This window comes from Melospiza georgiana, chromosome 14 (assembly GCF_028018845.1).
Source record: "Melospiza georgiana isolate bMelGeo1 chromosome 14, bMelGeo1.pri, whole genome shotgun sequence".
NCBI lineage: Eukaryota > Metazoa > Chordata > Aves > Passeriformes > Passerellidae > Melospiza > Melospiza georgiana.
Window position 1 is genome coordinate 20,554,588 of NC_080443.1, and position 22,112 is coordinate 20,576,699.

General features: G+C 50.5%; 1 protein-coding gene across 1 annotated transcript in view; it reads right to left on the reverse strand.

Moving 5' to 3' along the window:
• The window catches only part of FANCA (FA complementation group A), a 319,775-nt gene that overhangs the window by 292,970 nt on the left and 4,693 nt on the right, over positions 1–22,112 (reverse strand). The window contains exons 7-34 of the mRNA XM_058034414.1: positions 21,812–21,942; positions 21,132–21,214; positions 20,663–20,696; positions 18,387–18,453; positions 17,615–17,727; positions 16,942–17,018; positions 15,952–16,093; positions 15,329–15,462; positions 13,901–14,011; positions 13,425–13,520; positions 13,294–13,353; positions 12,490–12,578; positions 12,020–12,080; positions 11,879–11,928; positions 10,783–10,859; positions 9,456–9,560; positions 8,839–8,984; positions 7,923–7,993; positions 6,820–6,919; positions 5,257–5,456; positions 5,034–5,130; positions 4,115–4,291; positions 3,100–3,173; positions 2,488–2,616; positions 2,008–2,074; positions 1,644–1,816; positions 1,276–1,381; positions 420–479 (exon numbers count right to left, since the gene is read on the reverse strand). Of these exons, the coding sequence (XP_057890397.1) occupies positions 420–479; positions 1,276–1,381; positions 1,644–1,816; positions 2,008–2,074; positions 2,488–2,616; positions 3,100–3,173; positions 4,115–4,291; positions 5,034–5,130; positions 5,257–5,456; positions 6,820–6,919; positions 7,923–7,993; positions 8,839–8,984; positions 9,456–9,560; positions 10,783–10,859; positions 11,879–11,928; positions 12,020–12,080; positions 12,490–12,578; positions 13,294–13,353; positions 13,425–13,520; positions 13,901–14,011; positions 15,329–15,462; positions 15,952–16,093; positions 16,942–17,018; positions 17,615–17,727; positions 18,387–18,453; positions 20,663–20,696; positions 21,132–21,214; positions 21,812–21,942 (2,830 nt within the window). The remainder of the gene's footprint in view (positions 1–419; positions 480–1,275; positions 1,382–1,643; positions 1,817–2,007; positions 2,075–2,487; positions 2,617–3,099; positions 3,174–4,114; positions 4,292–5,033; positions 5,131–5,256; positions 5,457–6,819; positions 6,920–7,922; positions 7,994–8,838; positions 8,985–9,455; positions 9,561–10,782; positions 10,860–11,878; positions 11,929–12,019; positions 12,081–12,489; positions 12,579–13,293; positions 13,354–13,424; positions 13,521–13,900; positions 14,012–15,328; positions 15,463–15,951; positions 16,094–16,941; positions 17,019–17,614; positions 17,728–18,386; positions 18,454–20,662; positions 20,697–21,131; positions 21,215–21,811; positions 21,943–22,112) is intronic.

Here is a 22,112-nt window from a genome sequence, read left to right on the forward strand (position 1 = left end):
CTGCTCTAATCCATCGCTGAGCTGTGCAAACTAAGCAGAGACAACTCTAGGGGTCAGCACGGCCCAGCAAAAGCGACATCAACCGGCAGCTCCTCCCCGCAGGGCTTTGCTGCATTGTATTGAAATTCTGCTCCAGCACTGCCTCCTCCCGCTGCTCCCCCTCACCTCCCTGGGTCCTGCTCCTCTGGGAATTAACCAGGAGTTCTCAAGAGGAGGGTGCAAAGGAGGAGAGCCCCTCTGCACCCCGTGTGCCGGGAGGAGAGCTCTGGCAGGGCCAGGAGCAGAGGAGAGGAGCAGCAAAGGAGAGCTGTGACAGGGCCAGGAGCAGCAAAGGAGGAGAGCTGTGACAGACCCAGCAGGCTGAGGACGGGAGCAGCACAGGAGAGCTCTGTCAGGCCCAGCAGGAGCACATTATTTACCCTGAAGAAGTGAGCGGTGATGTCGAAGGACAGCGCGTAGCCCCTGGAGCTGACGTTCTTCTGCAGGAACATAAGGGCAGGGAAACAAAATCAGCAAAACCATCACTCCCTCCCCTTGGAACAGGATCTCCTGAGAGCATTTAGGGGCTCAGGCAGCACAGAGGAAGCCCCTGGGACTGGGGAGCATCGGCTGAGCTGGTGGGAGGTGGTGAGGTGGTTTGTGTGCAGGGCTGGCAGCCCCTGCCCCCGGGAGCAGCAGCAGATGGATCCAGGCCAGGGGGAACAGAGGATTCTGGCTGTTCAGGAGGGCCTGAAAGGCCAGCCAGGATGGATAAATAGAAATCAGCTCTCCATGGAGCACAGAGCAGGCTCCTGAGGGGCCTGCAAGCCAAACAAGCTCCCAGAGAGCTGCAGGGATGTCCCTGATGCTTCTCAGGAGGATGGGGAGGATCTCACTCTACAGCAAAACAGTTCAAGGCCCTGGCACGAGGGAGGGATGGGAGAAGGGCTCGTGGTCAGCCCCTCCCAGGCCTCCAAGAAGCACTGTAAGATTGTCTGTAACCCACTTCACCAAACAAAGGGACTCTCAAGGATTTGCTCTCGATAGTGGCAAATGCCACCACAATTCCAAATGGAGTCACAGAATCGTGGAGTGATTTGGCTTGGAAGGGACCATGGGCAGGAACACCTTCCACAGACCAGGCTGCTCCAACCTGGTCTAGAACACTTGCAGGGGTGGGGCAGCCACACCTCCTCTGGGCAGTCTGGATGTGACCTCCTTCCCTAAATCCAAATTTAATCTTTATCTGGAGCACACTCAGCAAGGAGCAATCACCATTTGGCCCACAGCACCTACCAGCTCAGAGTTCACAAAACTGAAGAAGCTGTCACAGTCCAGCACTGCTCTGCTCCCTCTCCAGCACAGGGTGACCAGGGTGGATGCAGGGAGCCCCAGCAGAACCCTTGGGCAGGGAAGGAGGAGAGCTGGGGTTACTGCCAGGGGGACAATCAGCCTCCAGGAGGGTGTGTGGCACCCAGGGCAGCCCAGGATGGCACACGGAATAGGCACACAGCTAATCCCAGTGGGTGCCAGGGAATGAGTGTCCCTTGCAGGGCTGTGCCCAGGCGTGCAGTGTCACTGTCACCTGCTGTGGCAGCAGAGGGGAGGGCCCTGCACAGCCCAGCTGCCCTGGAGGCCTCCCCAGTGCCCAGTGCTGCTCTCACCTCCTGTGCAGCAGCAGCTCCTGCTGCCTCCAGAGCTGCTGGCCCAGGGCAGATCCCTGCTCTGGCTCCGTGCCTGCCAGCCTCCCCTGCAGCAGCTCCAGCACCAAGGGTCTCTGGGCAGCTGAGCAGCCAGGGAGCAGCTTTGGCCTGCACCTCAGCTCCAGCACCAGCTCCTGCACAGGGGATGGGGAACAGTGAGGGCCACACTGCACCAGGCTGCTCCCAAACCCCCTCTGATCCTCTGGAGCAACCAGGGAGCAACGAGAAAAACCCCTCTCAGTCCCCACAGGTCAGAGTGAGCATGAGGGGACACTCTGGTCAGGCTCCAGGAGCAAACAGCCACCCCAGGGCGTGGAATCATCACCTGCAGCCTGCAGAGGATCTCAGGGCTCAGCGACGTCCTCGAGTGGGCACAGCCCCCCAGCTCCAGCCTGGAATTGGGGACAGTTGGGGACACACGGGGCACTGCTGGCCCAGGGGAAAGCACAGCTCAGCACGGTCAGATGCTTCAGAGGAACACAGAGCTCAAACACTGTGCCATAAATCAGCTGTGGCTGAGACAGTGGCTCCCCTCTGAGCTCCCTCCTGGGCCTCAGCTCCAGCCACTCCCCGGGGGCATTGCTGCCTGTCTGGCCACACGGAGCTGAGTACAAAGTCAGCTTTGAACGCACAGCCAGACAGGGCCCCTCTGTGGCTGCAGCCCCAGAGCTCTGCCACCCTCAGCAGGGCCTGGGAGTCACCCAGGGCCACCTCCCAGAGCCCCTTCCAGCAGAGCAGGGCAGCAGGGAATGGCATCCCCAGCCCCAGGAAGGGAACCAGAGAGGGCAGGCATGGCCCTGAATACCTGTGGGAGGAGTCCAGGATGGCATTGAGGATGACTCCACAGGCCTTCTCCAGGTCTCCATCACAGCCACCAGCAGCAGAAGGTGCAGGGAGGTACCTCTGATAGATGGCCCAGTGATGGAAATCCTGTCTGCAGTGGGGAAAGCAGGAAATGTTGGCATGCTGCCCTTCCCTTGATGCAGAGGGAAGCTCACACAGCAGGAGTGGCGAGTGATGTGAGCTCAGATAAAGCTCCAGGGGAGTACAGACACCAGGAGTCCTCCAGCAGACCCCACCCAGCTCCTGCAGGGTCAGGGAGGGTTTGTGACAAGTGGCTTGGAAGGGCTGCACGTGCAGGGTGAGCCCACAGAACCATGGCATGGTCTGGGTTGGAAATGACCTCAAAGCCCATCCACTCCCACACCTTCCACCAGGCCAGGCTGGCCTTGCCCAAATGAAAACACACACACCCCTCATCCCAGCAGGGCCTGAGCTCAGCACAAACCACAGTAGGCATCAGGCATCTGTACCCTGCAGCACCTGCTCATTTACTCCCTGATCCTCAGAGCTCTTCCCTAATTTTGGTGGGACACTCCTGGGCCATTCCCTCCCCAGCAGAGCCCCTCGGCCTCACCTCTCTGCAGCAGAGAGAATGTCCTTGTCAGGGCACACCTCCAGCTCCAGCAGCAGCCACTCTCTGAAAGACAGCTGGGAAAGCCAGGATTCAGGAGCAGGGAGGCACAGCAAGGGAAATGACTCGTGCAGAGCAGGCACCAGCACAAAACCCACTCCACTCCACCTCCAGACACAGCCCCACGTGGACTGAGAGACGTGAAACAAGAGACATCAAGCCAAGGAAGTTCCTGTGCTGTTCCTCATATTAAAAAAAAAAATCTAAAAATCCCTGCTGGCCCTCAAAACTCCATGGGATCCCATAAAGGCTGTCTCACACCCTCACTTCTGACATTTCCCAACACACTCAGCACCTCCAGGCCCAGGCACCAGGATGAACTTGTGTGTTATTAGAAATGAAGGCAAAATGAGCCAAGCCCCTCAGTCAGACAGGGTGGGCACCAAAAGGAGGTTGGAACCCAGCCCTGGACACTGAGCCAGGCACCAGGAGCAATTCCAGGAACACCCCAACCCCTCTGCACAAAGACAAACTGGTTCTGGAGGAAGTAGTTATAAAAAGAGGCTCTGTCAAATCAGAGACTTTGCAAGGGTGGTACAAAGGGAAAAGCTGGGATGGTTTGAGCCAGGCTGGCTCAGGGAACGTTGCCATCACACACAAAGCACCAGAAAAGCAAGGATTTCCAGTTGTTTGCCTCTCCACCACTTCCCATAGAGCACAGAGGGAGCAGGGTGATGGCCAGGCCTTTGCTCTGCATTCCTGGCTTGCCAAGCCTTTCCAAGAAGTAGGACACAAAAGTTTTACCTCTGGTTTCCTCTCTCCACCTTATCATCCCCATCAAACAGCACCCAGCCCTCATGACTCAGCTGCCAGACAACTTTTCAGCTATCCAGTCCTTACTTTCAGGCACCCAGTTCTTACAAGAAGCTTTTGATCACCAATAAGGAAACTGCAAAGGGCAGATCTAAAAAAGTGAGAGAATTAGAGGGTGAATGTGGGTGATGGAAAAGATTCGTACCTGGAATGCCTTTTCCTTCAAGAGCTCCTGGAAGGCTGCTTGCCTCCACAGGCACAGGCTGGCTCTCCTGTAGCTCAGAGAGGGGCAGGACAGGGAGCTCCAGCTCAGGGCACTTTGGGCCTCCTCACACGGCACTGCCCGAGCCTCCGAGCTCAGCCGCGGCACCAGGAACTGCAGCTGGAATAAAACAGAAACAGCAAATCCTGCAGCTGGAATAGAACCAGCAAATCCTGCACCAGGAACTGCAGCTGGAATAAAACAGAAACAGCAAATCCTCCAGCTGCAATAAAACCAGCAAATCCTGCATCAGGAACTGCAGCTGGAATAAAACAGAAACAGCAAATCCTCCAGCTGGAATAAAACCAGCAAATCCTGCATCAGGAACTGCAGCTGGAATAAAACTAGCAAACCTGCAGCTGGAATAAAACCAGCAAATCCTGCATCAGGAACTGCAGCTGGAATAAAAACAGAAACAGAAAATCCTGCAGCTGGAATAAAAACAGAACCAGGAGGGGCTGCAGCTGGAATAAAACCAGCAAATCCTGCAGGAGGGGCTGCAGCTGGAATAAAGCCAACAAACCTGCAGCTGGAATAAAACCAGCAAACCTGCAGCTGGAATAAAAGCAGGAGGTGCTGCAGCTGGAATAAATCCAGCACATCCTGCACAAGGGGCTGCAGCTGGGATAAAACCAGGAGGGGCTGCAGCTGGAATAAAAGCACAGTGTCTGCCCCAGAACCACCCCAGAGCCAGCTCTGCTTGTGTGCAGCTGCCCAGGGAGCAGAGGTACCCAGGGCTAAGAGGGGAGGGCACACAGATTTATTTCTACTCTGTTTTCTTGGTGAGGGTGACACCTGCACAGGCACCTGGGCTGAGACCGAACTTTCTCACAAGTTACAGCAGAACTTTTTTCCCTTTTACCTTTTTAATCAGGCCAGGAGGAACCAAGGCACAAAACTCTTCACGGGAGCAGGATGAAAACTTGCACATCAGGTAAGCTGCTGCTGCAGTGCAAAACCTGGGAGGGAAAAGGAAAGAATCCCATTGTCTGGTGGGGTCAAACACCTCCAAAAGCTCTGGAAATGCTCCAGGGGGACATCCCAAACACCTGGGGGAGCAGGGATGGAGGGGATGCCCCACTCACCTCAAGCAGAAGACAAAGGATTCCTCTGTCCTGCACAGCAGCAAGGAGCTCCAGTACTCTGAGACAGAAAGGGCCTTGCCAGGAACAGCCTGAGAGGGCCCAAAATCGGCCTCCACTGCAGGAATTAGAGCTCTGCATTCACTTAAGTGGATCACAAAAGCTGCCAGTCCCAAAATGTGAGCGGCACCGAGGGAAGGACCCTGCGAGGCAAAAAAACGTGAAGAGCAGGAAAGATATTTTTGGTCACTTTGTAATATTTCATTGGTAAAATTCTTACCTTTTGACTCACTGTAGCATTTTAAATTTTCATCTTTGATACTGTGATACTTCACTTGTATTATTGGAACATTTTGTACCAAAACACCTTTCTGAAAAACCTTTTTGTGTACCAAAACACTTTTCTGAAACACCTTTTTTGTACCAAAACACCTTTCAGAAAATACTCAGACTTAGTGAAGGAGCAGAGCATTGTTTCTCATCTCCAGCAGTGCAGTAAAAACTGAGCAGGGTTAATAAGAGACAACCCACAGCAGAACTGGAGGTTTCTGTAGTACAGCAACTTGAAATAATTCACTGTAAATTCAGGTTTGGGGATTCTCAAGGCTTTTTAGCCTCTCTGACAGCTAATTTCATCTATCAGCCTGTTATTTTCACCCGTGCAATATCACAGGGCAAAGGAAATAAACCAAGCAATTCTTTAATAACAAACCCTGCAGCCCAGACAGGGGTATCTCAGTTTTATTTTTAAACTTTTACAACTGAATTATTCAACGTGGAAGCTCAGGAGTGAAGCATTCTACCATTTTTCTTTTGTCTCTTCCCTAAACTTGCCTATTTTAGCTTCTGTTCAAATGTCTCAGAATGCATTAACCTTCCACAAGCAATATTTCTGTAGGGAAAGATTCTCCTCGTGTTCCTGAGGGCAGCTTCACACTCCCTGACAAAAGAAGGGATTTTTGAAGGTATTTATTTTTTTGAGTTTTTTTTTTTTTTTTTTGAGGGTTTGTGGCTTTTTTAGTTTTGTTTTTTTTTTTTTTTTTTTTTTGAGGGGTATTTTTGGGGGGGGTATTTTTTGGGAGGGTTTTTTTTTTGAGGGGTATTTTTTTGGAGGGGTATTTATTGGAGGGGTATTTATTGGAAGGGTATTTTTTTTAAGGGTATTTTTTTGAGGGATATTTTTTGGAGGAGTATTTTTGGAGGTATTTTTTGAGGGGTATTTTTTGGAGGTTTTTTTTTAAGGGGTATTTTTGTAGGAGTATTTTTTGGAGGGGTATTTTTTTGGAGGGCTATTTTTTCGGAGGGGTATTTTTTTTTTAAAGGATATTTTTGGAAGTGTTTTTTTTTTTTTTTTTTTTGAGGGGTGTTTTTTTTGGAGGGATATTTTTTCAGAGGGGTATTTTTGGGGTGGTATTTTTTTGGAAGAGGTGTTTTTTTGAGGAGTATTTTTTTTTGGAGGGCAGTAAAGTCTCCCCACAGCGCAGCCCAGACAGGTCCATCCCCCCAGGTCAGGAAATGGAATGGAGCAGGATGGAATTGTGCAGGATTGCTGGCTGCAGAGCTGACCTGGTGATAAAGGAGCTGGCAGAGCCTGGCCAGGAGTGCAGGCAGGAGATTCCTGTGTCCACACATCATCTTCACCAGCAGGGAGAGGCACGGGCCCTGCCTGCAGCACGGGAAACCACAAGCTCATTAAACCCATCCCCAACACAGCAACAGCTAATTAAAGATGCTCAAACAGCCTGGAGCTGCTCCAGGCCCGTCTGTAAACACAGCACAATTATCATTCCACACAGGGCTCACAGCAAGGGCACTTTGGGGTACCTGGGCACAGAACCCTGCAGTGCCCTGCTCACACAAGGATGGCACTGTGGGCATCTCAAACCCTGCTGGCCTCTCCCATGGCCAAAGTGGCCTCTGAAGGGGCAACAAGGACAGGAGGAGCTGCCTGGGGCTCAGCAATAAATGGGATCACAACACAAAGCAGGAAGGAACTGCTGTGACAAGGCCCTGATAAGAAAAACCCACCCTCAGAGCAGGCCAGGTGGGAGCTGTGCTCAGACACCATTTCCTGGGACTCTGTTTGTCACAGGGAGTTCTCAGCCAGGTTTTTAGCAGTGAGCAGTGCCAGAGAGGGAAGGATGCCCTGGCTGCCCAGGCACAGCCAGCTCCTCAGCACGCCCTTGTTGCCCATCAAAGTGATTTTGCACTGACACGCTGCCCATGATGTTTGCAGGCTCTGCTCCAGGAGGAGGAGGAGGAGGAGCTGAGCTGCAGCTCCAGGGCAGGCACTGCTGCCTCTGCTCCTCAGCCAGCCCAGAGCCCACCCAGAGCCCACCCAGCCCCTGCCAGGAGGGAATTCCAGCACCAAAGGCATTGGCTCCACTGCCATCCCCCAGCCAGAGCACCCAGCTCTGTTTTGGGGGTGTTCAAACCCTGGCACAGAGCACAGAGAGACAAAGGCCACTCTGCTGAAGGGACCTGTGAGTGACAACAGAGAAACTTGGTCTATTCACTGATGTGCCTCAGAGTGCCCTGGTTCTGGGAGTGCAGACACTTCAGCTGCACTGCCAGCCTGGCACTGTGAACAGCCAGGGTCCCTCCTCAGCCCTGCACAAGGGCTGGAATTCTGTTATCACCCACTTTGGGTTCTCTGCTCTTGGACTTACCTGTCAGGAGGGTTGAAAGAGGAAGCAGCCAGCAGGGTTTGGCAGAATGATGTCAGCAGGAGATCAACAACCTGAAATAAAAAGCACCAGGAATAAACCTGGAATAAAACCCACACTGCTGATTCCTGCTTGCCAGGCTGCACGCCTGAGCCCAGATTTCTGCTTTGTGTGTATTACATTTCCTGACATGAAAACAAGGAAACAAATTGGTCAATGAGATTCACTCCAAGCTGTACAGATCTGTGAGGGGTCTCAGGTCGAGGGAAGAAACAGGATCTGACTCCATGTTTCAGAAGGCTTGATTTATTATTTTATGATATATATTACATTAAACTATACTAAGAGACTATAAGAAAAAGTTCTCCTCAGAAGGCTGGCTAAGCTAAGAATAGAAAGGAATGAAAACAAAGGTTTGTTTTCATTGTTGTTTTTCTGGGACAGAGAGTCTGAGTCAGCTGACTGTGATTGGCCATTAATTCCAAACATCCACATAAGACCAATCCCAGATGCACCTGTTGCATCCCACAGCAGCAGATAACCATTGTTTGCATTTTGTCCCTGAGGCCTCTCAGCTTCTCAGGAGGAAAAATCCTAAAGAAAGGATTTTACATGAAAAGATGTCTGCGACACAGATCCACTGCCACTAAGGATGGAAAACGAAGCCCAGAACAGCCCAGGAATGAGCCCAGCACACAACAAACACCCAGGCAAGGCTGCTGAGGAAAGCCTTTTAGAGAATATCCCCAGATCCCACCATCCAGCAACTTCCAGGTGGTTAGAACACAGAAAAAAGGCTGTGCAGGGCAGGATGAGGGAGACAAGAGAAGTGCATTTCCTGCAGACAAAGCAGCCTCCTCTCCCGCCTGCCGTGCAGATGCATTTCCCTGCCCAGCCCCACCCCGCAGCTGGAACTCACCCTCTGGGGACAGGGTGACAGCCCCGGGGCAGGCACAGCCACCCTGACCCGGGGACTGCGAGGAGGAGCAGCCTCGTTGTCCTCGCTGCTGTCCCCCAGGGCACCGCGGAGTCTGTCTGAAACCAGGGCCAGCTGAGCTGCCACCTCTGTGGGGACAGGGGCACAGGAGAGAAGGTGTGAAACATTCACAACCCCCCACAGCAGCAAGAGCAAGCAAAATGCAAACTTTAATCAATCAGAGTTAAAAGGATATTAGGAAAAGCTTTAATAAGCAAAAATGCTGGCTGGGACATGGTGGATCAGCATCCTCAGCATTATTTTTTACCAGCACACCCCAGGAGCAGTTTTCACACCAGAGGGGAAACTGCTTTCCAAAGGGGGCCCTGTCACCAGGTGAGCCCAGGAGTGGGGCAGCAGATTGGCGTGGTTATCACAAAGATAAGCCCCAGATGAGGCCGGAGTACACCACACATTAACATGTACATATTCACAGCTGGAAGGATTATCAGCTCTGAAGGATTACCAGGTGTCAGTAGCTCCTGCTGTGCCTTTGCCAGCACCAGCCACACTTTATCCAGGCACTTTTGGGACAGACAATGAGAATCGCTCCCTCATACCTTCCCACTGAGCCTGCTGCACCACCAGGGTCCTGAGCTCAGCCAGCTCAGCCTCCAGCTGCTCCAAAGGCTCCTTGGGATGGCTGGGCTCTGCTCTGGAGGCATCTGGACAGGGAGGAGAGGAAATGCACTCAGCAATCTCTGCCTGCACTCTCCGCAGGAGCAGAATTTACTTTTACAAAACCCCAAACTGTCAGTCTGCCACACACAGAGCTTTGTTTTTACTCTCGGAATGTGCTATTTAATTAATAATTTATGGGTTTATGCCTAGTTGCAAAAAGGAATTCGGTTTTTTAAAGGCGAGAGGCAAAAAAGTTTTGTTTCCAGAGTTTTCTTCCCACTTCCTTTAGCTCTGCCCCCCACAGAAACATTTTCTGTCCTCAAGGCTGGGGTCAGAATGCACACAGACATTACAGCATGGGTACACAGCATCAGCTTCTCCAGATGTCCCATGCTACCCTGGCTTCTTGTTCAAGAGAAGGAATAAAAGGAAATTCCTTTTCCCACTAGAGAGAGACACCAGCAGTGACTGCCCCAGCCCCAGAACCCCCCAGGGTTTGTTAGGCAGGAACAGCTCCTTGTGCAGGGGCCAGGAGTGAATCCCCCAGCAGCAAGAGCAGCAAATGGCAAAGGCTGACACTGACACTGGGAACCATCCCTGCACCCAGCCTGACCTTTGCATTGTGTGCAAACCCTTGGAAAGGTGAGTCTGAAGCACCCACTTGCTGACAGGAGCAGCAGAGCTCATTAAATATCCTCATTAAATATCCTCATTAAATATCCTCATTAAATATCCTCATTCAATATCCTCATTAAGCATCCACAGCCCTGCCCAGTAAAGCTGCAGGGATGGGGCCCGGGCTCAGCTCCCACCCAAACATGTGCAAAGCAGGAGCTGAATCCTCTCCCTGCCCCTCAGATCTCCTTAATCCCCTCTCAGAGGAGGATGCCAGGGCAGCACAAGAGTCACTGCACAGGGGATCAGCACAGCAGCTCCCAGCACAGCAATCCCCAGCCCAGGCTGCAGTGCTGATTCATGGAAAGGTCCTGGGGGTGGAATTCAGCCAGCTCAGGCTCAGGCAGCATCTGCAGCCTCAGCACAGCACAGGGCTCCCAGGCACTGCAAAAAAAATCCCACCCAGGCAGGGCTGGCAGAAAAAGTCATTGCAGGAGTGAGAATTGGACAGCTTGCTACAGCATTAGCACCTATTTATATGGATTAAATACCTATTCAGCCATAAATCTTTGAAAATGCTCAATTCAGGAGGGCAGCGGTGGAAAAATTACCATTTCACATTGATCCATAAGCAAATGTTGCATTTTTTACCTTGTAACACCTTCTCTTTCATGGCATGACAGGCTTGCAGGTATGTGGAGTACAAGTTTGAGGGTATTTTGTCAGCTCTGTGAAAAAGAGGAGATTTATTACCCTGCATAACCACAAACTGCCTTTATTAAATAAGCACAAACAACAGCCCTTCTGTGAAATGTAATTAGAGGGACTCTGAAGCATAAAGAGCATCTGAAGCATTTTTAATCATCTGACATGAGGGGCAGAGATTTCTACCCAGAGTTTCAAAGAAAGCACTGCACACACGTAGCACACACAAACCCAGTACTGTATGTGTTATTAATTAATTTTTTCATGCCCGTTTCATGTCTAGTTGACGTCCAAGATGCCATAAGAGTGTGGGCTGTGAGATGCAGCACTCACAGATGTAAAACACGAACGTGCTGAGACCAAGGTGTGACCTCAGCATTTAGTGCTGAGGGCACGTCCCAGGAGGCTCCCCAGAACTCAGCTGCTTCCCTCACCACTTTAATTTCACTAAGTGATGCAGCCTTTAACTTCAGAGCCAGACTGGAATGACAAGGCAGGGCCCAGCACCTCATTTGCAGGCGGTGCTGCAAACATTCTTCCTTCATGAGAGGCTACAGAGGAACTACTGGATGTAAACTTGAGCTGCCCCTGCAGTGCAGAAAAGCACTTTGAACCGTGCAGGCAGGGCAAGCTGGAGTCCTGAGAGGAGCTGTGTCCTCCTGGGGCATCACCCTGGTGCCCCTGGAGCATTAGCAGACATTTCAGTCTCATCTTTCACTGCCCCCCTATCCCCTCCCAAAGAGCCTTCCACAGAGGGAGAATTCCTGGGGAAATTTTACATTCAGCTGTGTCCTTCAAGATTTGCATAAAAAATGTACCTGGAGCCAGAGGGACTCCTAAATAATGATTTCACAGTGGCCAGAGGACTGATTACACACCTGAAGACTGCACAGATAAACTCCTCCATGCACAGCCTGCAAGCACCAAGCCCTGCCAAGAGGTTGGTTGTAACCAAGGTGTCAAAGCCTCTGATAATCTGATATCAAATGTCCCAAACAGAAAGCCCAGCAGCACAGAAAACAACACTGGGAGCTCTGAATACCTCTTCAGGGAGTCTATAAAAGCCATTCGTCCATCTGGGGTTTTTGGGAGCTGCAAGACAGGAAAAGGCAGGGCAGGGGCAAATGATCTGTGTACAAACACAGAGCTGATGGGAAGGGAGAGAAAAAAGCCAAATACTGACCACACGGGGCCTGAGCAGGGCTGGCAGGAACCAGGAAGTGTAATATGGTCGTCTGAAAATGCTGGGAAATAAACAGAGCAAAGTGTTAACCATGCCAAGGGTCCAAAGTGCTATCTCCACTCCTCAGGAGTTAATTTGGCTCCTGCAAATACAACATGCTCATGTGCATAACCACAGACAAACCAGGTTCAGATTAGCCAATGGTTTTTAATTTCTTTCATTTTGCTTTTTATTGTGATCATTTTGGATTCCTTTTGCACAGGGGAATGTGCCTTTTCACTCTCCCCACAAACATCCTCTATTGAGATGACTCCTCAGGAAGTGGGAAGAACTTCCCCAAACCTCCCTTGCTCACATCCTCAATTTTTCTTGTTTCCTTACTTTGATTCAGACTTGGCTTCTACAATTATTGTTATTATCATTATTACTGTTCCAGCTAAGCCCGGGGGGAGCTGAGAAGCACACAGTACCTGGCTTCTATCACAGAGGTCGGGATCTTCCTGCTGCTCTCAAATATCTGAAGGGCCTTTTCCACATCACGGAGAGCCTGGGCCTGGGGCTGCCTCACAGGGGAGAAGGATGTGAGGAACCCAGGGTGGTGATGAACTTACCCTTTCTGCTCTCAATGTGCTGTATGGTGATTCTATGTCAGTTGTACGTGTGGGATCAGGACACAGCATCCCCACCTGCAGCCTGTGCCTGCAGGCAGAGGCACCGACACCCCGGGTTCCTCTGCTTTGAGTTGTAACACACCTCAAGCTGCAACAAGTTTCTCAGCTGACAACCGGACCAGACTTGGAGAAATTAAATTAAATCCTCACTTATGCCCGTGAGTTCACCACAGGACTGGGTTTCTTGTATTATATTCAGCCACCCTGCCTCCAGCCTGTATTTCATGTAATCATGTGAGTGAGTCCTCTTCGTCTGATCCAAATGTAGGAAGGAATAATAAAGCCAAACACTTCCTTATAAATTATTGTTGTTACCCAAAATTCATCATGAGCCATAGAGTGTAGAATCCACCCCCAAATCTCCTTTGAATACCCACCCTTTGGTCCCACACCACTGAGATGGAGTGCTCCACCGAAAATAATCAAGATGCCTATAAACTGTGACTCCATGAAAAGTGGAGAGATCCAGTATTGATGGCCACCAAAACCTCTGGAGGCTTGGCAGCACACTCAGCCTTGGAGTGGCAGCAGGGTTGATAACCCCAGTGCTTTTCCAGAGGGAAAGGGATGAGTGGTGATGAATCCGAGACAGAGCAGCAGTACCTGCACGGCCTCCTCGGGGGCAGAGAGGTCCTCATAGAGCCCCATGTCCTCGATGGCCACCTGGGGAGGTCAGAGGTCAGAGCCTGCAGGTAGGACAGAGGCAGAGGAGCCCCTCCCTGGGCTGTGCTGACCTGCAGGTCGGCCAGGCGGGTCCTGGCCAGGGTGATGTACTCCAGCAGCAGCGTGCGGTGCTTGCCGGGCACACACGGGGGGAACATGATGTGCACCTGCAAGGGGAGAGACACAGCTCTGCCAGTGCCAGGGAAAATCCAGCTCATTCTCGCTGATGGGCACCTCAAACACCCCCCAAAGGTGTCATTGCTTGCTTAAGGATACATCATTTTCATGGCAACTGACATAATCTTTCACAACAACAAACAAACAAAATCGGCGAAGCGCTCAAACTTAATTCCACGAAAGGAATTCTCCCCGTCAATAAAATCATCTTGTCCCTCCTTACTGCAGGAAGAAAAGGGTTTGAATAATGAACAGAAGTAATGCAATTGCTATGACAACATTTCTAATGAGCTGAACCCACTGGCAGGCACAAGGGCAGTGACTCTGGGGCACTTCTGGACCTAAACCATCTCTGTCAGCACCTGCTCACCTTCAGGTACGGGGCAGCTTCAAAGGGCACCAGCTCTGACAGGAACTCCAAGAGGAAGACCAGAGATTTCTTACTGCTCCCGTGGTGGCCACCAGCATTCCCAAAGGAGGCCTGGATCAGGGGAACATGGCAAGAGAACCTTTCAGTGTGGAGAGAAACCTCATCCAAGCAGTGCCATAACCCAGCACTCCAATCCCAAAGATCCCATTTCTGTCAGGAGAACCCTTCTGGAGAGAAATCTCCAGAGAAAGTTCACAGGATCATGGAATGGTTTGGGTGGAAGGGACCTTAAAGACCATTTAGATCCAATCCCCTGCCACACCCTCCACCATCCCAGGGTGCTCCAAGCTCCACTGTCCAGCCTGGCCTTGGGCACTGCCAGGGATCCAGGGGCAAGCACAGCAGCTCTGGGCACCTTTGCCAGGGCCTGCCCACCCTCACAGCCAGGAATTTCTTCCCAATATCCCATTCAGCCCTGATCTGTGGCAGTGGGAGCCATTCCCTGTGTCCTGTCCCTCCATCCCTTGTCCCAGTCCCTCTTTAGGGGCTCTGAGCTCTCCCTGGATCCTTCCTCTCTCCAGGTGAGCCCCCCCAGCTCTCCCAGCCTGGCTCCAGGGCAGAGAGGCTCTCCTGGATCATGGTGATTTACAGAAGTCTCTGAGGAAGTTTGCTGCCATGAGAACACTCACACAAGGCACCTTTGAGATGCACCAGAAGACTGATATTCATAAGGGAATCACAAATCTGCAGGTTTCTACACAGGTTTACCTGGGCATTCTGAGGAAAACAACCAGTCTGGGACTACAGGAACACAACCAGTTTACCTCCTGATACCTCCTGGACACTCTATCAGCCAAAGCTGAGCTTACATTTGCAAGCTCACACAAAGGAATTTCCAGGTAGAATTTGCGTGGGGATTTGCATCCCTAAAACACCCACCTGGTTAAGTTAAAAGCAACAAGCAATTATCTGTAAGGTCAAACACAGCAATTACAGCTGCATGCAAACCTCCAGGAAAGAGCAATGCTTCCTCTGCCATAACCCCCAGCTTGTGCAATGACAACAGTGCTGCTTATCAAGACACTGCCATCCATCCAAGGGATGATAATAACAGCAATTACACGTCTGCATTCCTAGCAAATAACTACAACAGGCCAGGTGGACCTAAAAGATGAAAGGAGGGAAAACTGGGGAAAACCAAATAAATTTCTTCTTTGCAGACACAAAGGCAGTAATAAATATTCGATCATTCCTAATATCAATACAATCCCTTGTACTTTTTGTTTTTATTTTTCTTCCCCTTTCTCATTCCTGGCTATCCTGTCTGGGACAAGGCTCTCTCCACGCAGCAGAGCATTCCTCATGCACAGGTTGCCTGACACAATTAAAACAAAGCTCCCAGTCAGGCCAGGCCTCCCTGAGTCTCACCTTGAACCACTCAGAGTAAGGCATGAAGACAGCAGGGCCCTCCAGAGCAGCCTGGCGGGCGATCAGGAAGGCAGTGATCATATTTTCCATGTCATAATTCCCAAAGGCCTTGAGCAGGAGATGGCTCAGGAGATCTAGGAACATCAAACAATAACCTCACACTTTGCTCCCGACATCAGTGCTGGGTATTCTGCAGCAAATGAAGACAAATATCTGAGATAAAACACGAGGCAGGACATGTACTGCAGCCTGGAGAACCTCTGGGGTCTGATTTTATTTTTTTATGCCCTTTCAAGTGTCAAACACACTTGGATTCCCTGCAGGGAGTCCAGCGCTGGGATAATTAGTAAGGAATTCTCACAAACAAGCTCTGCTAGCAAAGGTGGAACTAAGGTTCAGTAACCACCATGCCAATTAATGATGAAGGTAATTACCAAACCACCACCCTGGGCTGTACTCAGAGCTGGAGAAGTGGCAGGCACGAGGACTGGCATTGCCATCCCCACAGACATGGGGAGTCTGATGGAAAAGCAGGTGTGCTGTGCTGCTGCTCTTTGCCATGCAGGAGCCCTGTGCTGCCCCCCAGCAGCAGGGGCACACGCAGGCTGGCAGTGCCCACCTACCCTTGAAGAGCTGCCCAGCCTCAGCCTGGCACACCACCAGCGTGGACACACAGGACAGCACGTGCTGCCAGTTCACCTCGTGGGTCTCCAGCACCTGCTGCAGCTGGCACACGGATTCCTTCACACTGAATGCCACCAGCAGCTGCAGGGAGGGAAATTCCTGTTAAACTGGGACACACAGCCACAAGAAAGAGGGAAATACACACAGGATTGACAGGCTTTCCTCTGACTTTATCAAGCTGTCCTGCAGCTTTTGGATCAGCTTCCCAGGCCCAAATATCAGCCTGGACTGGAACCAGCACCAGCTACAATAAACAGTAAAATTCCCATTCTCTCAGAGCTCGTGTCTTACTCTGTTCCAGTGAAAATTCACATCTCTCCATTCACTGTTCCAGTGAAAATTCACATCTCCACATTCACTGCAGCAGTGAAAATTCACATCTCTCCATTCACTGTTCCAGTGAAAATTCACATCTCCACATTCACTGCAGCAGTGAAAATTCACATCTCCATATTCACTGCTGCAGTGACAATTCACATCTCCACATTCACTGCAGCAGTGAAAATTCACATCTCCACATTCACTGTTCCAGTGAAAATTCACATCTCCACATTCACTGCAGCAGTGAAAATTCACATCTCCGCATTCACTGTTCCAGTGACAATTCACATCTCCACATTCATTGTAGCAGTGAAAATTCACATCTCCACATTCACTGTAGCAGTGAAAATTCACATCTCCACATTCACTGCAGCAGTGAAAATTCACATCTCCAATCAGCATCTTTGTTCTCATTAACTGCTTTGCACTAGCAAATCTCACTGTTGCTCTTTTTTCTTCATGCTTCCTCCCCCCAGAGCTTCTGGTGATTGGTTTGGATGCTGCAACTGGACAATGCTGCACTAATTTCCAATAACCTGATGCCAGGTTTTCCAGTGGAAACAAACCCAGCATAACACAGTTCTCTGGGTGACACCAGGCAGAGGTACCTTGCGATACAGAGCCGTGAGCAGGGGAGAGGTCCTGGTAAAGCTCCACTCCTTCTGCATCTGGATGGCATCAGACACTGCACCCACAGAAAGAAAACCCCAGCAGCAGGTTTTAACACGCCCAAAACACAGAGGTTTCCCTTTACACACCGCCCATTCTGTCCCCCATCAGTCTGTGGCACAAGGACTGGGCAATTCCTCCATGGCTCTGTCACCCCAGAGCTGTTTTGTGATCCCATCTGCGTGGGCTGACATGGCACATGCACCCAGAACCAGCAGGGAATCAGCTTTTCCCTCATTAACCTCTCTCCTCTGGGAGCCAGCAATGACACAGCTCTCCCACACAACAGACGAGCAGCTCCAGATCACAGCTCCTGGGGACTGCACAGCAGATTTCACAGCTCAAACAGATTTCTCCCCAAAAACATCAAGCTCCACAATCACTGATCCAGGATTAGAACCTTCCTGCCCAAAATCTTCTCCTGAATTATGACCCTCAGGTGACTTTTTTTGCCTGATTTGGCACCCTGCTTATACAGACCCCAGGAAGGAGCTGAGAAGCCTGGAGGCTGCTCGGGGTCTGGATCCTCCACTCAGTGTGGGGCAGAGCTCTGGACACACCTGGGGACCCCTGGACACACCTGGAGAGAGCCCTGTCCCTGGCCATTCCCACCTTTCAGCACGGGGTTGTAGGTGAGCACCTCAGTCAGGGTGTGTCTGAAAAACTGCCTCAAGGAATCCGGGTGAGCCACACTTCCATAGAGGGGCACGTGGAACACATTCAGCCTGCAAGGACAAGGAGATACCAGAAACACTGTCAGCCAGGTGATCAGCCAGGCACTGATTCATTATGATCAGCCAGGCACTGATAGTATGTGATCCACCAGCTGCTGATGAAATAGGAACAGCCAGCTGCTGCTGAGGGGGAATTACTGATTTTTATCCTACATCCGTATTCTCAAATTGCCATAAACACATCCTTTTTGGTATGTATTTAAAAAACCCAAAACAATGAATGGTTACTCAGCACTCTGCAGCCATCAGATTAAATGTGAGTCTGAGGGGTACCCCTGCATGGGGCTGAAGGTGACATGTACAGTTAGATAAAACAGGTTTGGAAGCAGGAATTGGAGATGATTTCACCTTCCAGGTGTTCCTGCTCAGAAGCAGTGAGGAAACCTGATGGGGAATTTCTGGCAAGAGGGAGGTCCAGGGTTGGCTCCAGCACAGCCAGAATCCACTTTCGTTCCTGCACTTATCTTTTTTACAAGCACTTTTGTCTGCACATATTTTATTAGAGGAGAATACCAAGCACAAATAGCACTGGGAGAGGTGGGGGTGTGTGTAAATAAGTAAAAAACACCCCACAGCATTGCTCCTATTTCAGTAAGAAGTGCAACAGTGGATAAAAAACTCCTCCTGACAAGGTTTGGAACGTTTCTTACCAGAACCTCACAGCTTGCACCATGGAAACATCTTCCTGCTTCTCTTTACCGACAGCATCAAGCACCCCTGGACCCCAAAACACACAAAAACCCAACGAGAAAAGAACTGTGACAAAAAGAACTGTGTAAATCCCACATGGGAATTAACAGGATCAGCAATTTGTGCCCCTTTGCAAAGGTGACCCCATAAGGAAATGTGCAGAAGCCACTCAGCAGTGCTAAATTCTTCTCAGATTTTCTCCAAAGTGACACAGGGACTCAGAAACTATTACCACTGCCCTTGAACCAATTTAAAACCTTTCCAAAGAACATGCTAATAACGAAGCCATCTAAAAACGCATGTAAATCAGGGTTTCATTCCCAAACCCAGCCCCAGTGAGTGCGAGCACCGCGCAGCCTGTCTGGGATTTGCACAAGCTGCATTAAGCACCCTGCAAAGCCCGGTCCAGACAAAGGGCAGGCTGGGGGAGGGCCACGCGTTTGAAATGTGCCATTTGCATGGCAGGAATTCCTTTAAAAGCTCCATCTGCCCCAAAAGGAACGGGCGGAGATCAGACAGGTTGGCAGCTTGGTTGTCTTGGCGATGCTCAGCCCACACCTCTGCCAGCCCACAGCCTGGGAAAGCCTTTGCTTTGCAGGCTGCTGCAGCAGCACTTCTGCTTTGTGCCGCCTCGCCTTGAAAACCCTCCTCTTTCACTGCTAAAGGAGCTCGGTTTGTGTATTCAAATAATTTTGTCAAGAAAAAAAAAAACCCTGAAAAGGAAATTTCCTGAGCAGGGGCAGCGAAGCAGACGCCCCTCACATGCCACCAGGGCTTTAGGATGCAACGCTCTCCTCTCCTGCTGAGGAATACTCTAAGGTTAAGTAGGGGAGAATAAAGCAAAGGAGATAAACTCAGCTTATCTTCAGGCACAGCAGCTCAGCCCTGCCAGATCACTGCAGTGAGCACATTGCTCCCTTGCTACTGCCAGCCTGTCCTTCTCCTCCTGGGAAGGTCTTCACTAATAGGGAATTCTTTTACATTAAAAACCCTAATGTTCTCCAGAGATTAATGAAGTGGGACCCCTCAGAGGTGACCCCAAAGTATGGACTAATAAAATATCTTACATAAACCTGCTGGAATGCATTTTGCAGGCGGGCAGGCTGCGCAAATGGGAAGGGCAAATGAAGAGCAGGATGCAGACTCCTGTCTGCCTGCCAACAGCCTGCTCCTCCTCCTCCAAAATCACTACTCCTCTGCTCACAAGGGCTGGTTTTCAACTCTTAAAGGGCCACCTGAGATGGGATCCATGCATATTAAATAATGAAGCACTTCTCTTGCAGCTTTTTAGAAGAACTCACAAGGTCTGTGAGCACCTCAGTGTTCAGACAGCGCTCCCTGTGACACCTGGGGCAGGGGATGGGGCTGGCAGTGCCCACGGGGGTGGAGGGAGGTGCCCTGGCCTGGATGGGGTCCCCTTACAGCAGAGACAGCAGCAGCACGAGCAGGAAAGGAGGCAGCAGGGAAAGCAGGGATCGCTGCCACTAAGGAGACAGCAGCGACAGCAGCTGCATGGGCAGGTGACACCAGCCAGGGGTGTGTAAGGAACAGGACAGCAGCAGCTACAGCGTCTCCCCGTGAGGATCAGCTGTGACACAGGACAAAAATAACCCAATGCGAGTGAGTTCAGCCTCCCTGCACCAGGATTTGCCGGTAAATCAGGAGCTGCTGCCAGGCTGAGCCCTCAGCAGAGGCACCAGGGCAGCTCAGGCCAGGGCAGGCACGTTGCAGTTGATGAACACTGGTGTTTAAAGAATCCACACCTACACCAGATGTCTTGGCTCAGCACAAAAGTAGAGGTTTCAGAAAACATTGGTCTGCAAATCCAAACGGTGAGTCAGCAAAAGGCAACTCAAAGTCTAATTTACTAGGCAGAAAAAAAAAAATAAATCCAAGCAGCAAAGCTGATCCTGGCCTAACCTCTGTGCTCCACCTGCTTCCAAAAACCTGTTAAAAATCAGGAAATCAGGTCAGGTATCTATATCATGTTACAGCTGGGAGCAGAAAAACAAAGTAGCATAAAAGGCAAGAAATTACCTGCAGTGTCTGGAGACACTTCAGGAGAACGACAGGGAAAGCAGAGGCAAATAAAATCAGTGACATAAATATTATGCACAACAGCACAGACAAAGCAGCCAGGCAAAGGATTTCTCCTCAGGGATTCAGCAGTGAGCAAGGCATGGAAGTCCTGGAGGCAGCAGTGGCTGCACAAAGCTGGGACCACAGCAATACTCACACGCCAGCATCCTCTGTAAGACAGCACGGCAGATCTGTTCAAAATGGACAAATTAATGGATTTAGAGTTTCAAAGGGCTGCAGTTCAATGCAGAAAAAGTAAATTGACTCAAAGAGTTTTGCCCCTCTTAAAGCTTCACTTTGACCTTAGGCTGTGCAATAGAACAGATAAAATAGACAGAAGGGCAGCACTTTCCAAACTTACAACATTCCATGTCTCATATTCAAATGGAACACCAAGCAATCCAGGTGAAAGGAAGTTAAAAAACCCCTTGATGTGCCACCTTGGAGCAATTCTCCATACATAAAAATCTCAATTCTGGTTTCACCATTTCCCCCACTCCTGCACCTGTACCAGCACCCTCCCCTTGCAGCTCCAAGCCCTGAATTGTTTGTACTCAGCAAGAGCCAGAGATCAATGGCATTGCTTTATTAAAGCACCATTTGCAGCCAGGTTCATTTGTCCTTACGTAGGCAACCTTCTGGAATTCCACCTTCCTTCCCAGCTCTGAGGGCTGCTCAAAGCCATGCTGAACAAACACGATGGCAAAGTCTGCAAACCAAGACAAAAACTGGTGTTCCAGCATTCCCTCTGCACACAGGTCACCTCCTCCTTCCCCTCCCACCTGTCCCAACAGTCCCCACTAACAGCAATCATTTACTGTCCTGGAGTAAAATCATTCCCAGGAGAAAGAATCCAGAACTTCAAGGATTTTAAAGCCTAAAGAATTTGCAGTTGTGCTCTGCAACCTCTGCAGAACTGCACTTGACCAGCTGCACTGGTCCACACTCAGACACTGCGGGGATTTTTTCCTAACTAAGCTAAGGAAATAAATAACAGAAATGGACAGGGGGGAAATGGAACTCTGAAATATTTCTGGCCCAAAATCTCTCTTGGGCTTTGCTGAGTGTCACAGTGCCAGTGCATCACACCTGAACCACACCCCTCACAATTACACTTCCTTGAGTTACCTTAACTCCAAGGGATGGAAAAATTCAAACCAACCATTTTTTAAAGGGAGAAAATTTGTCAAATTTGCTAAACATAAAAAAAATACATTCCTCAGAGAAATGAGGTAAGGAAACACAAAGTGAGGCCTGTGCTGCTCCATCTCTGAGGTTCTGCCCTGCTCCCAGCCCCGGGCCTTGCCTGAGAGAATTCTCTGTGCCAGCTCCGTGTCCCCACAGGAGGTGTCCCCACAGGAGGCGTCCCCAGCCTGCTCACAGAGGCCACAGAGGCTTCTGCAGAGCCACTCCACTGCTGCTGGGCCTGCTGGGCTCCTGCAACACAAAAGCACCTTCAGTTCAACCCCTCCTGTTTTCTGTAAGGCTTGGCTGTCTCCACCTGTGCCCTCTGCCCTAAATGTGCCACTTCCTTTATTTAATTTGGACCAGCACATTTGCTTTACAGTTGCTTTTTTATATTATTTGCTTTATAAAAAGGCCCCACA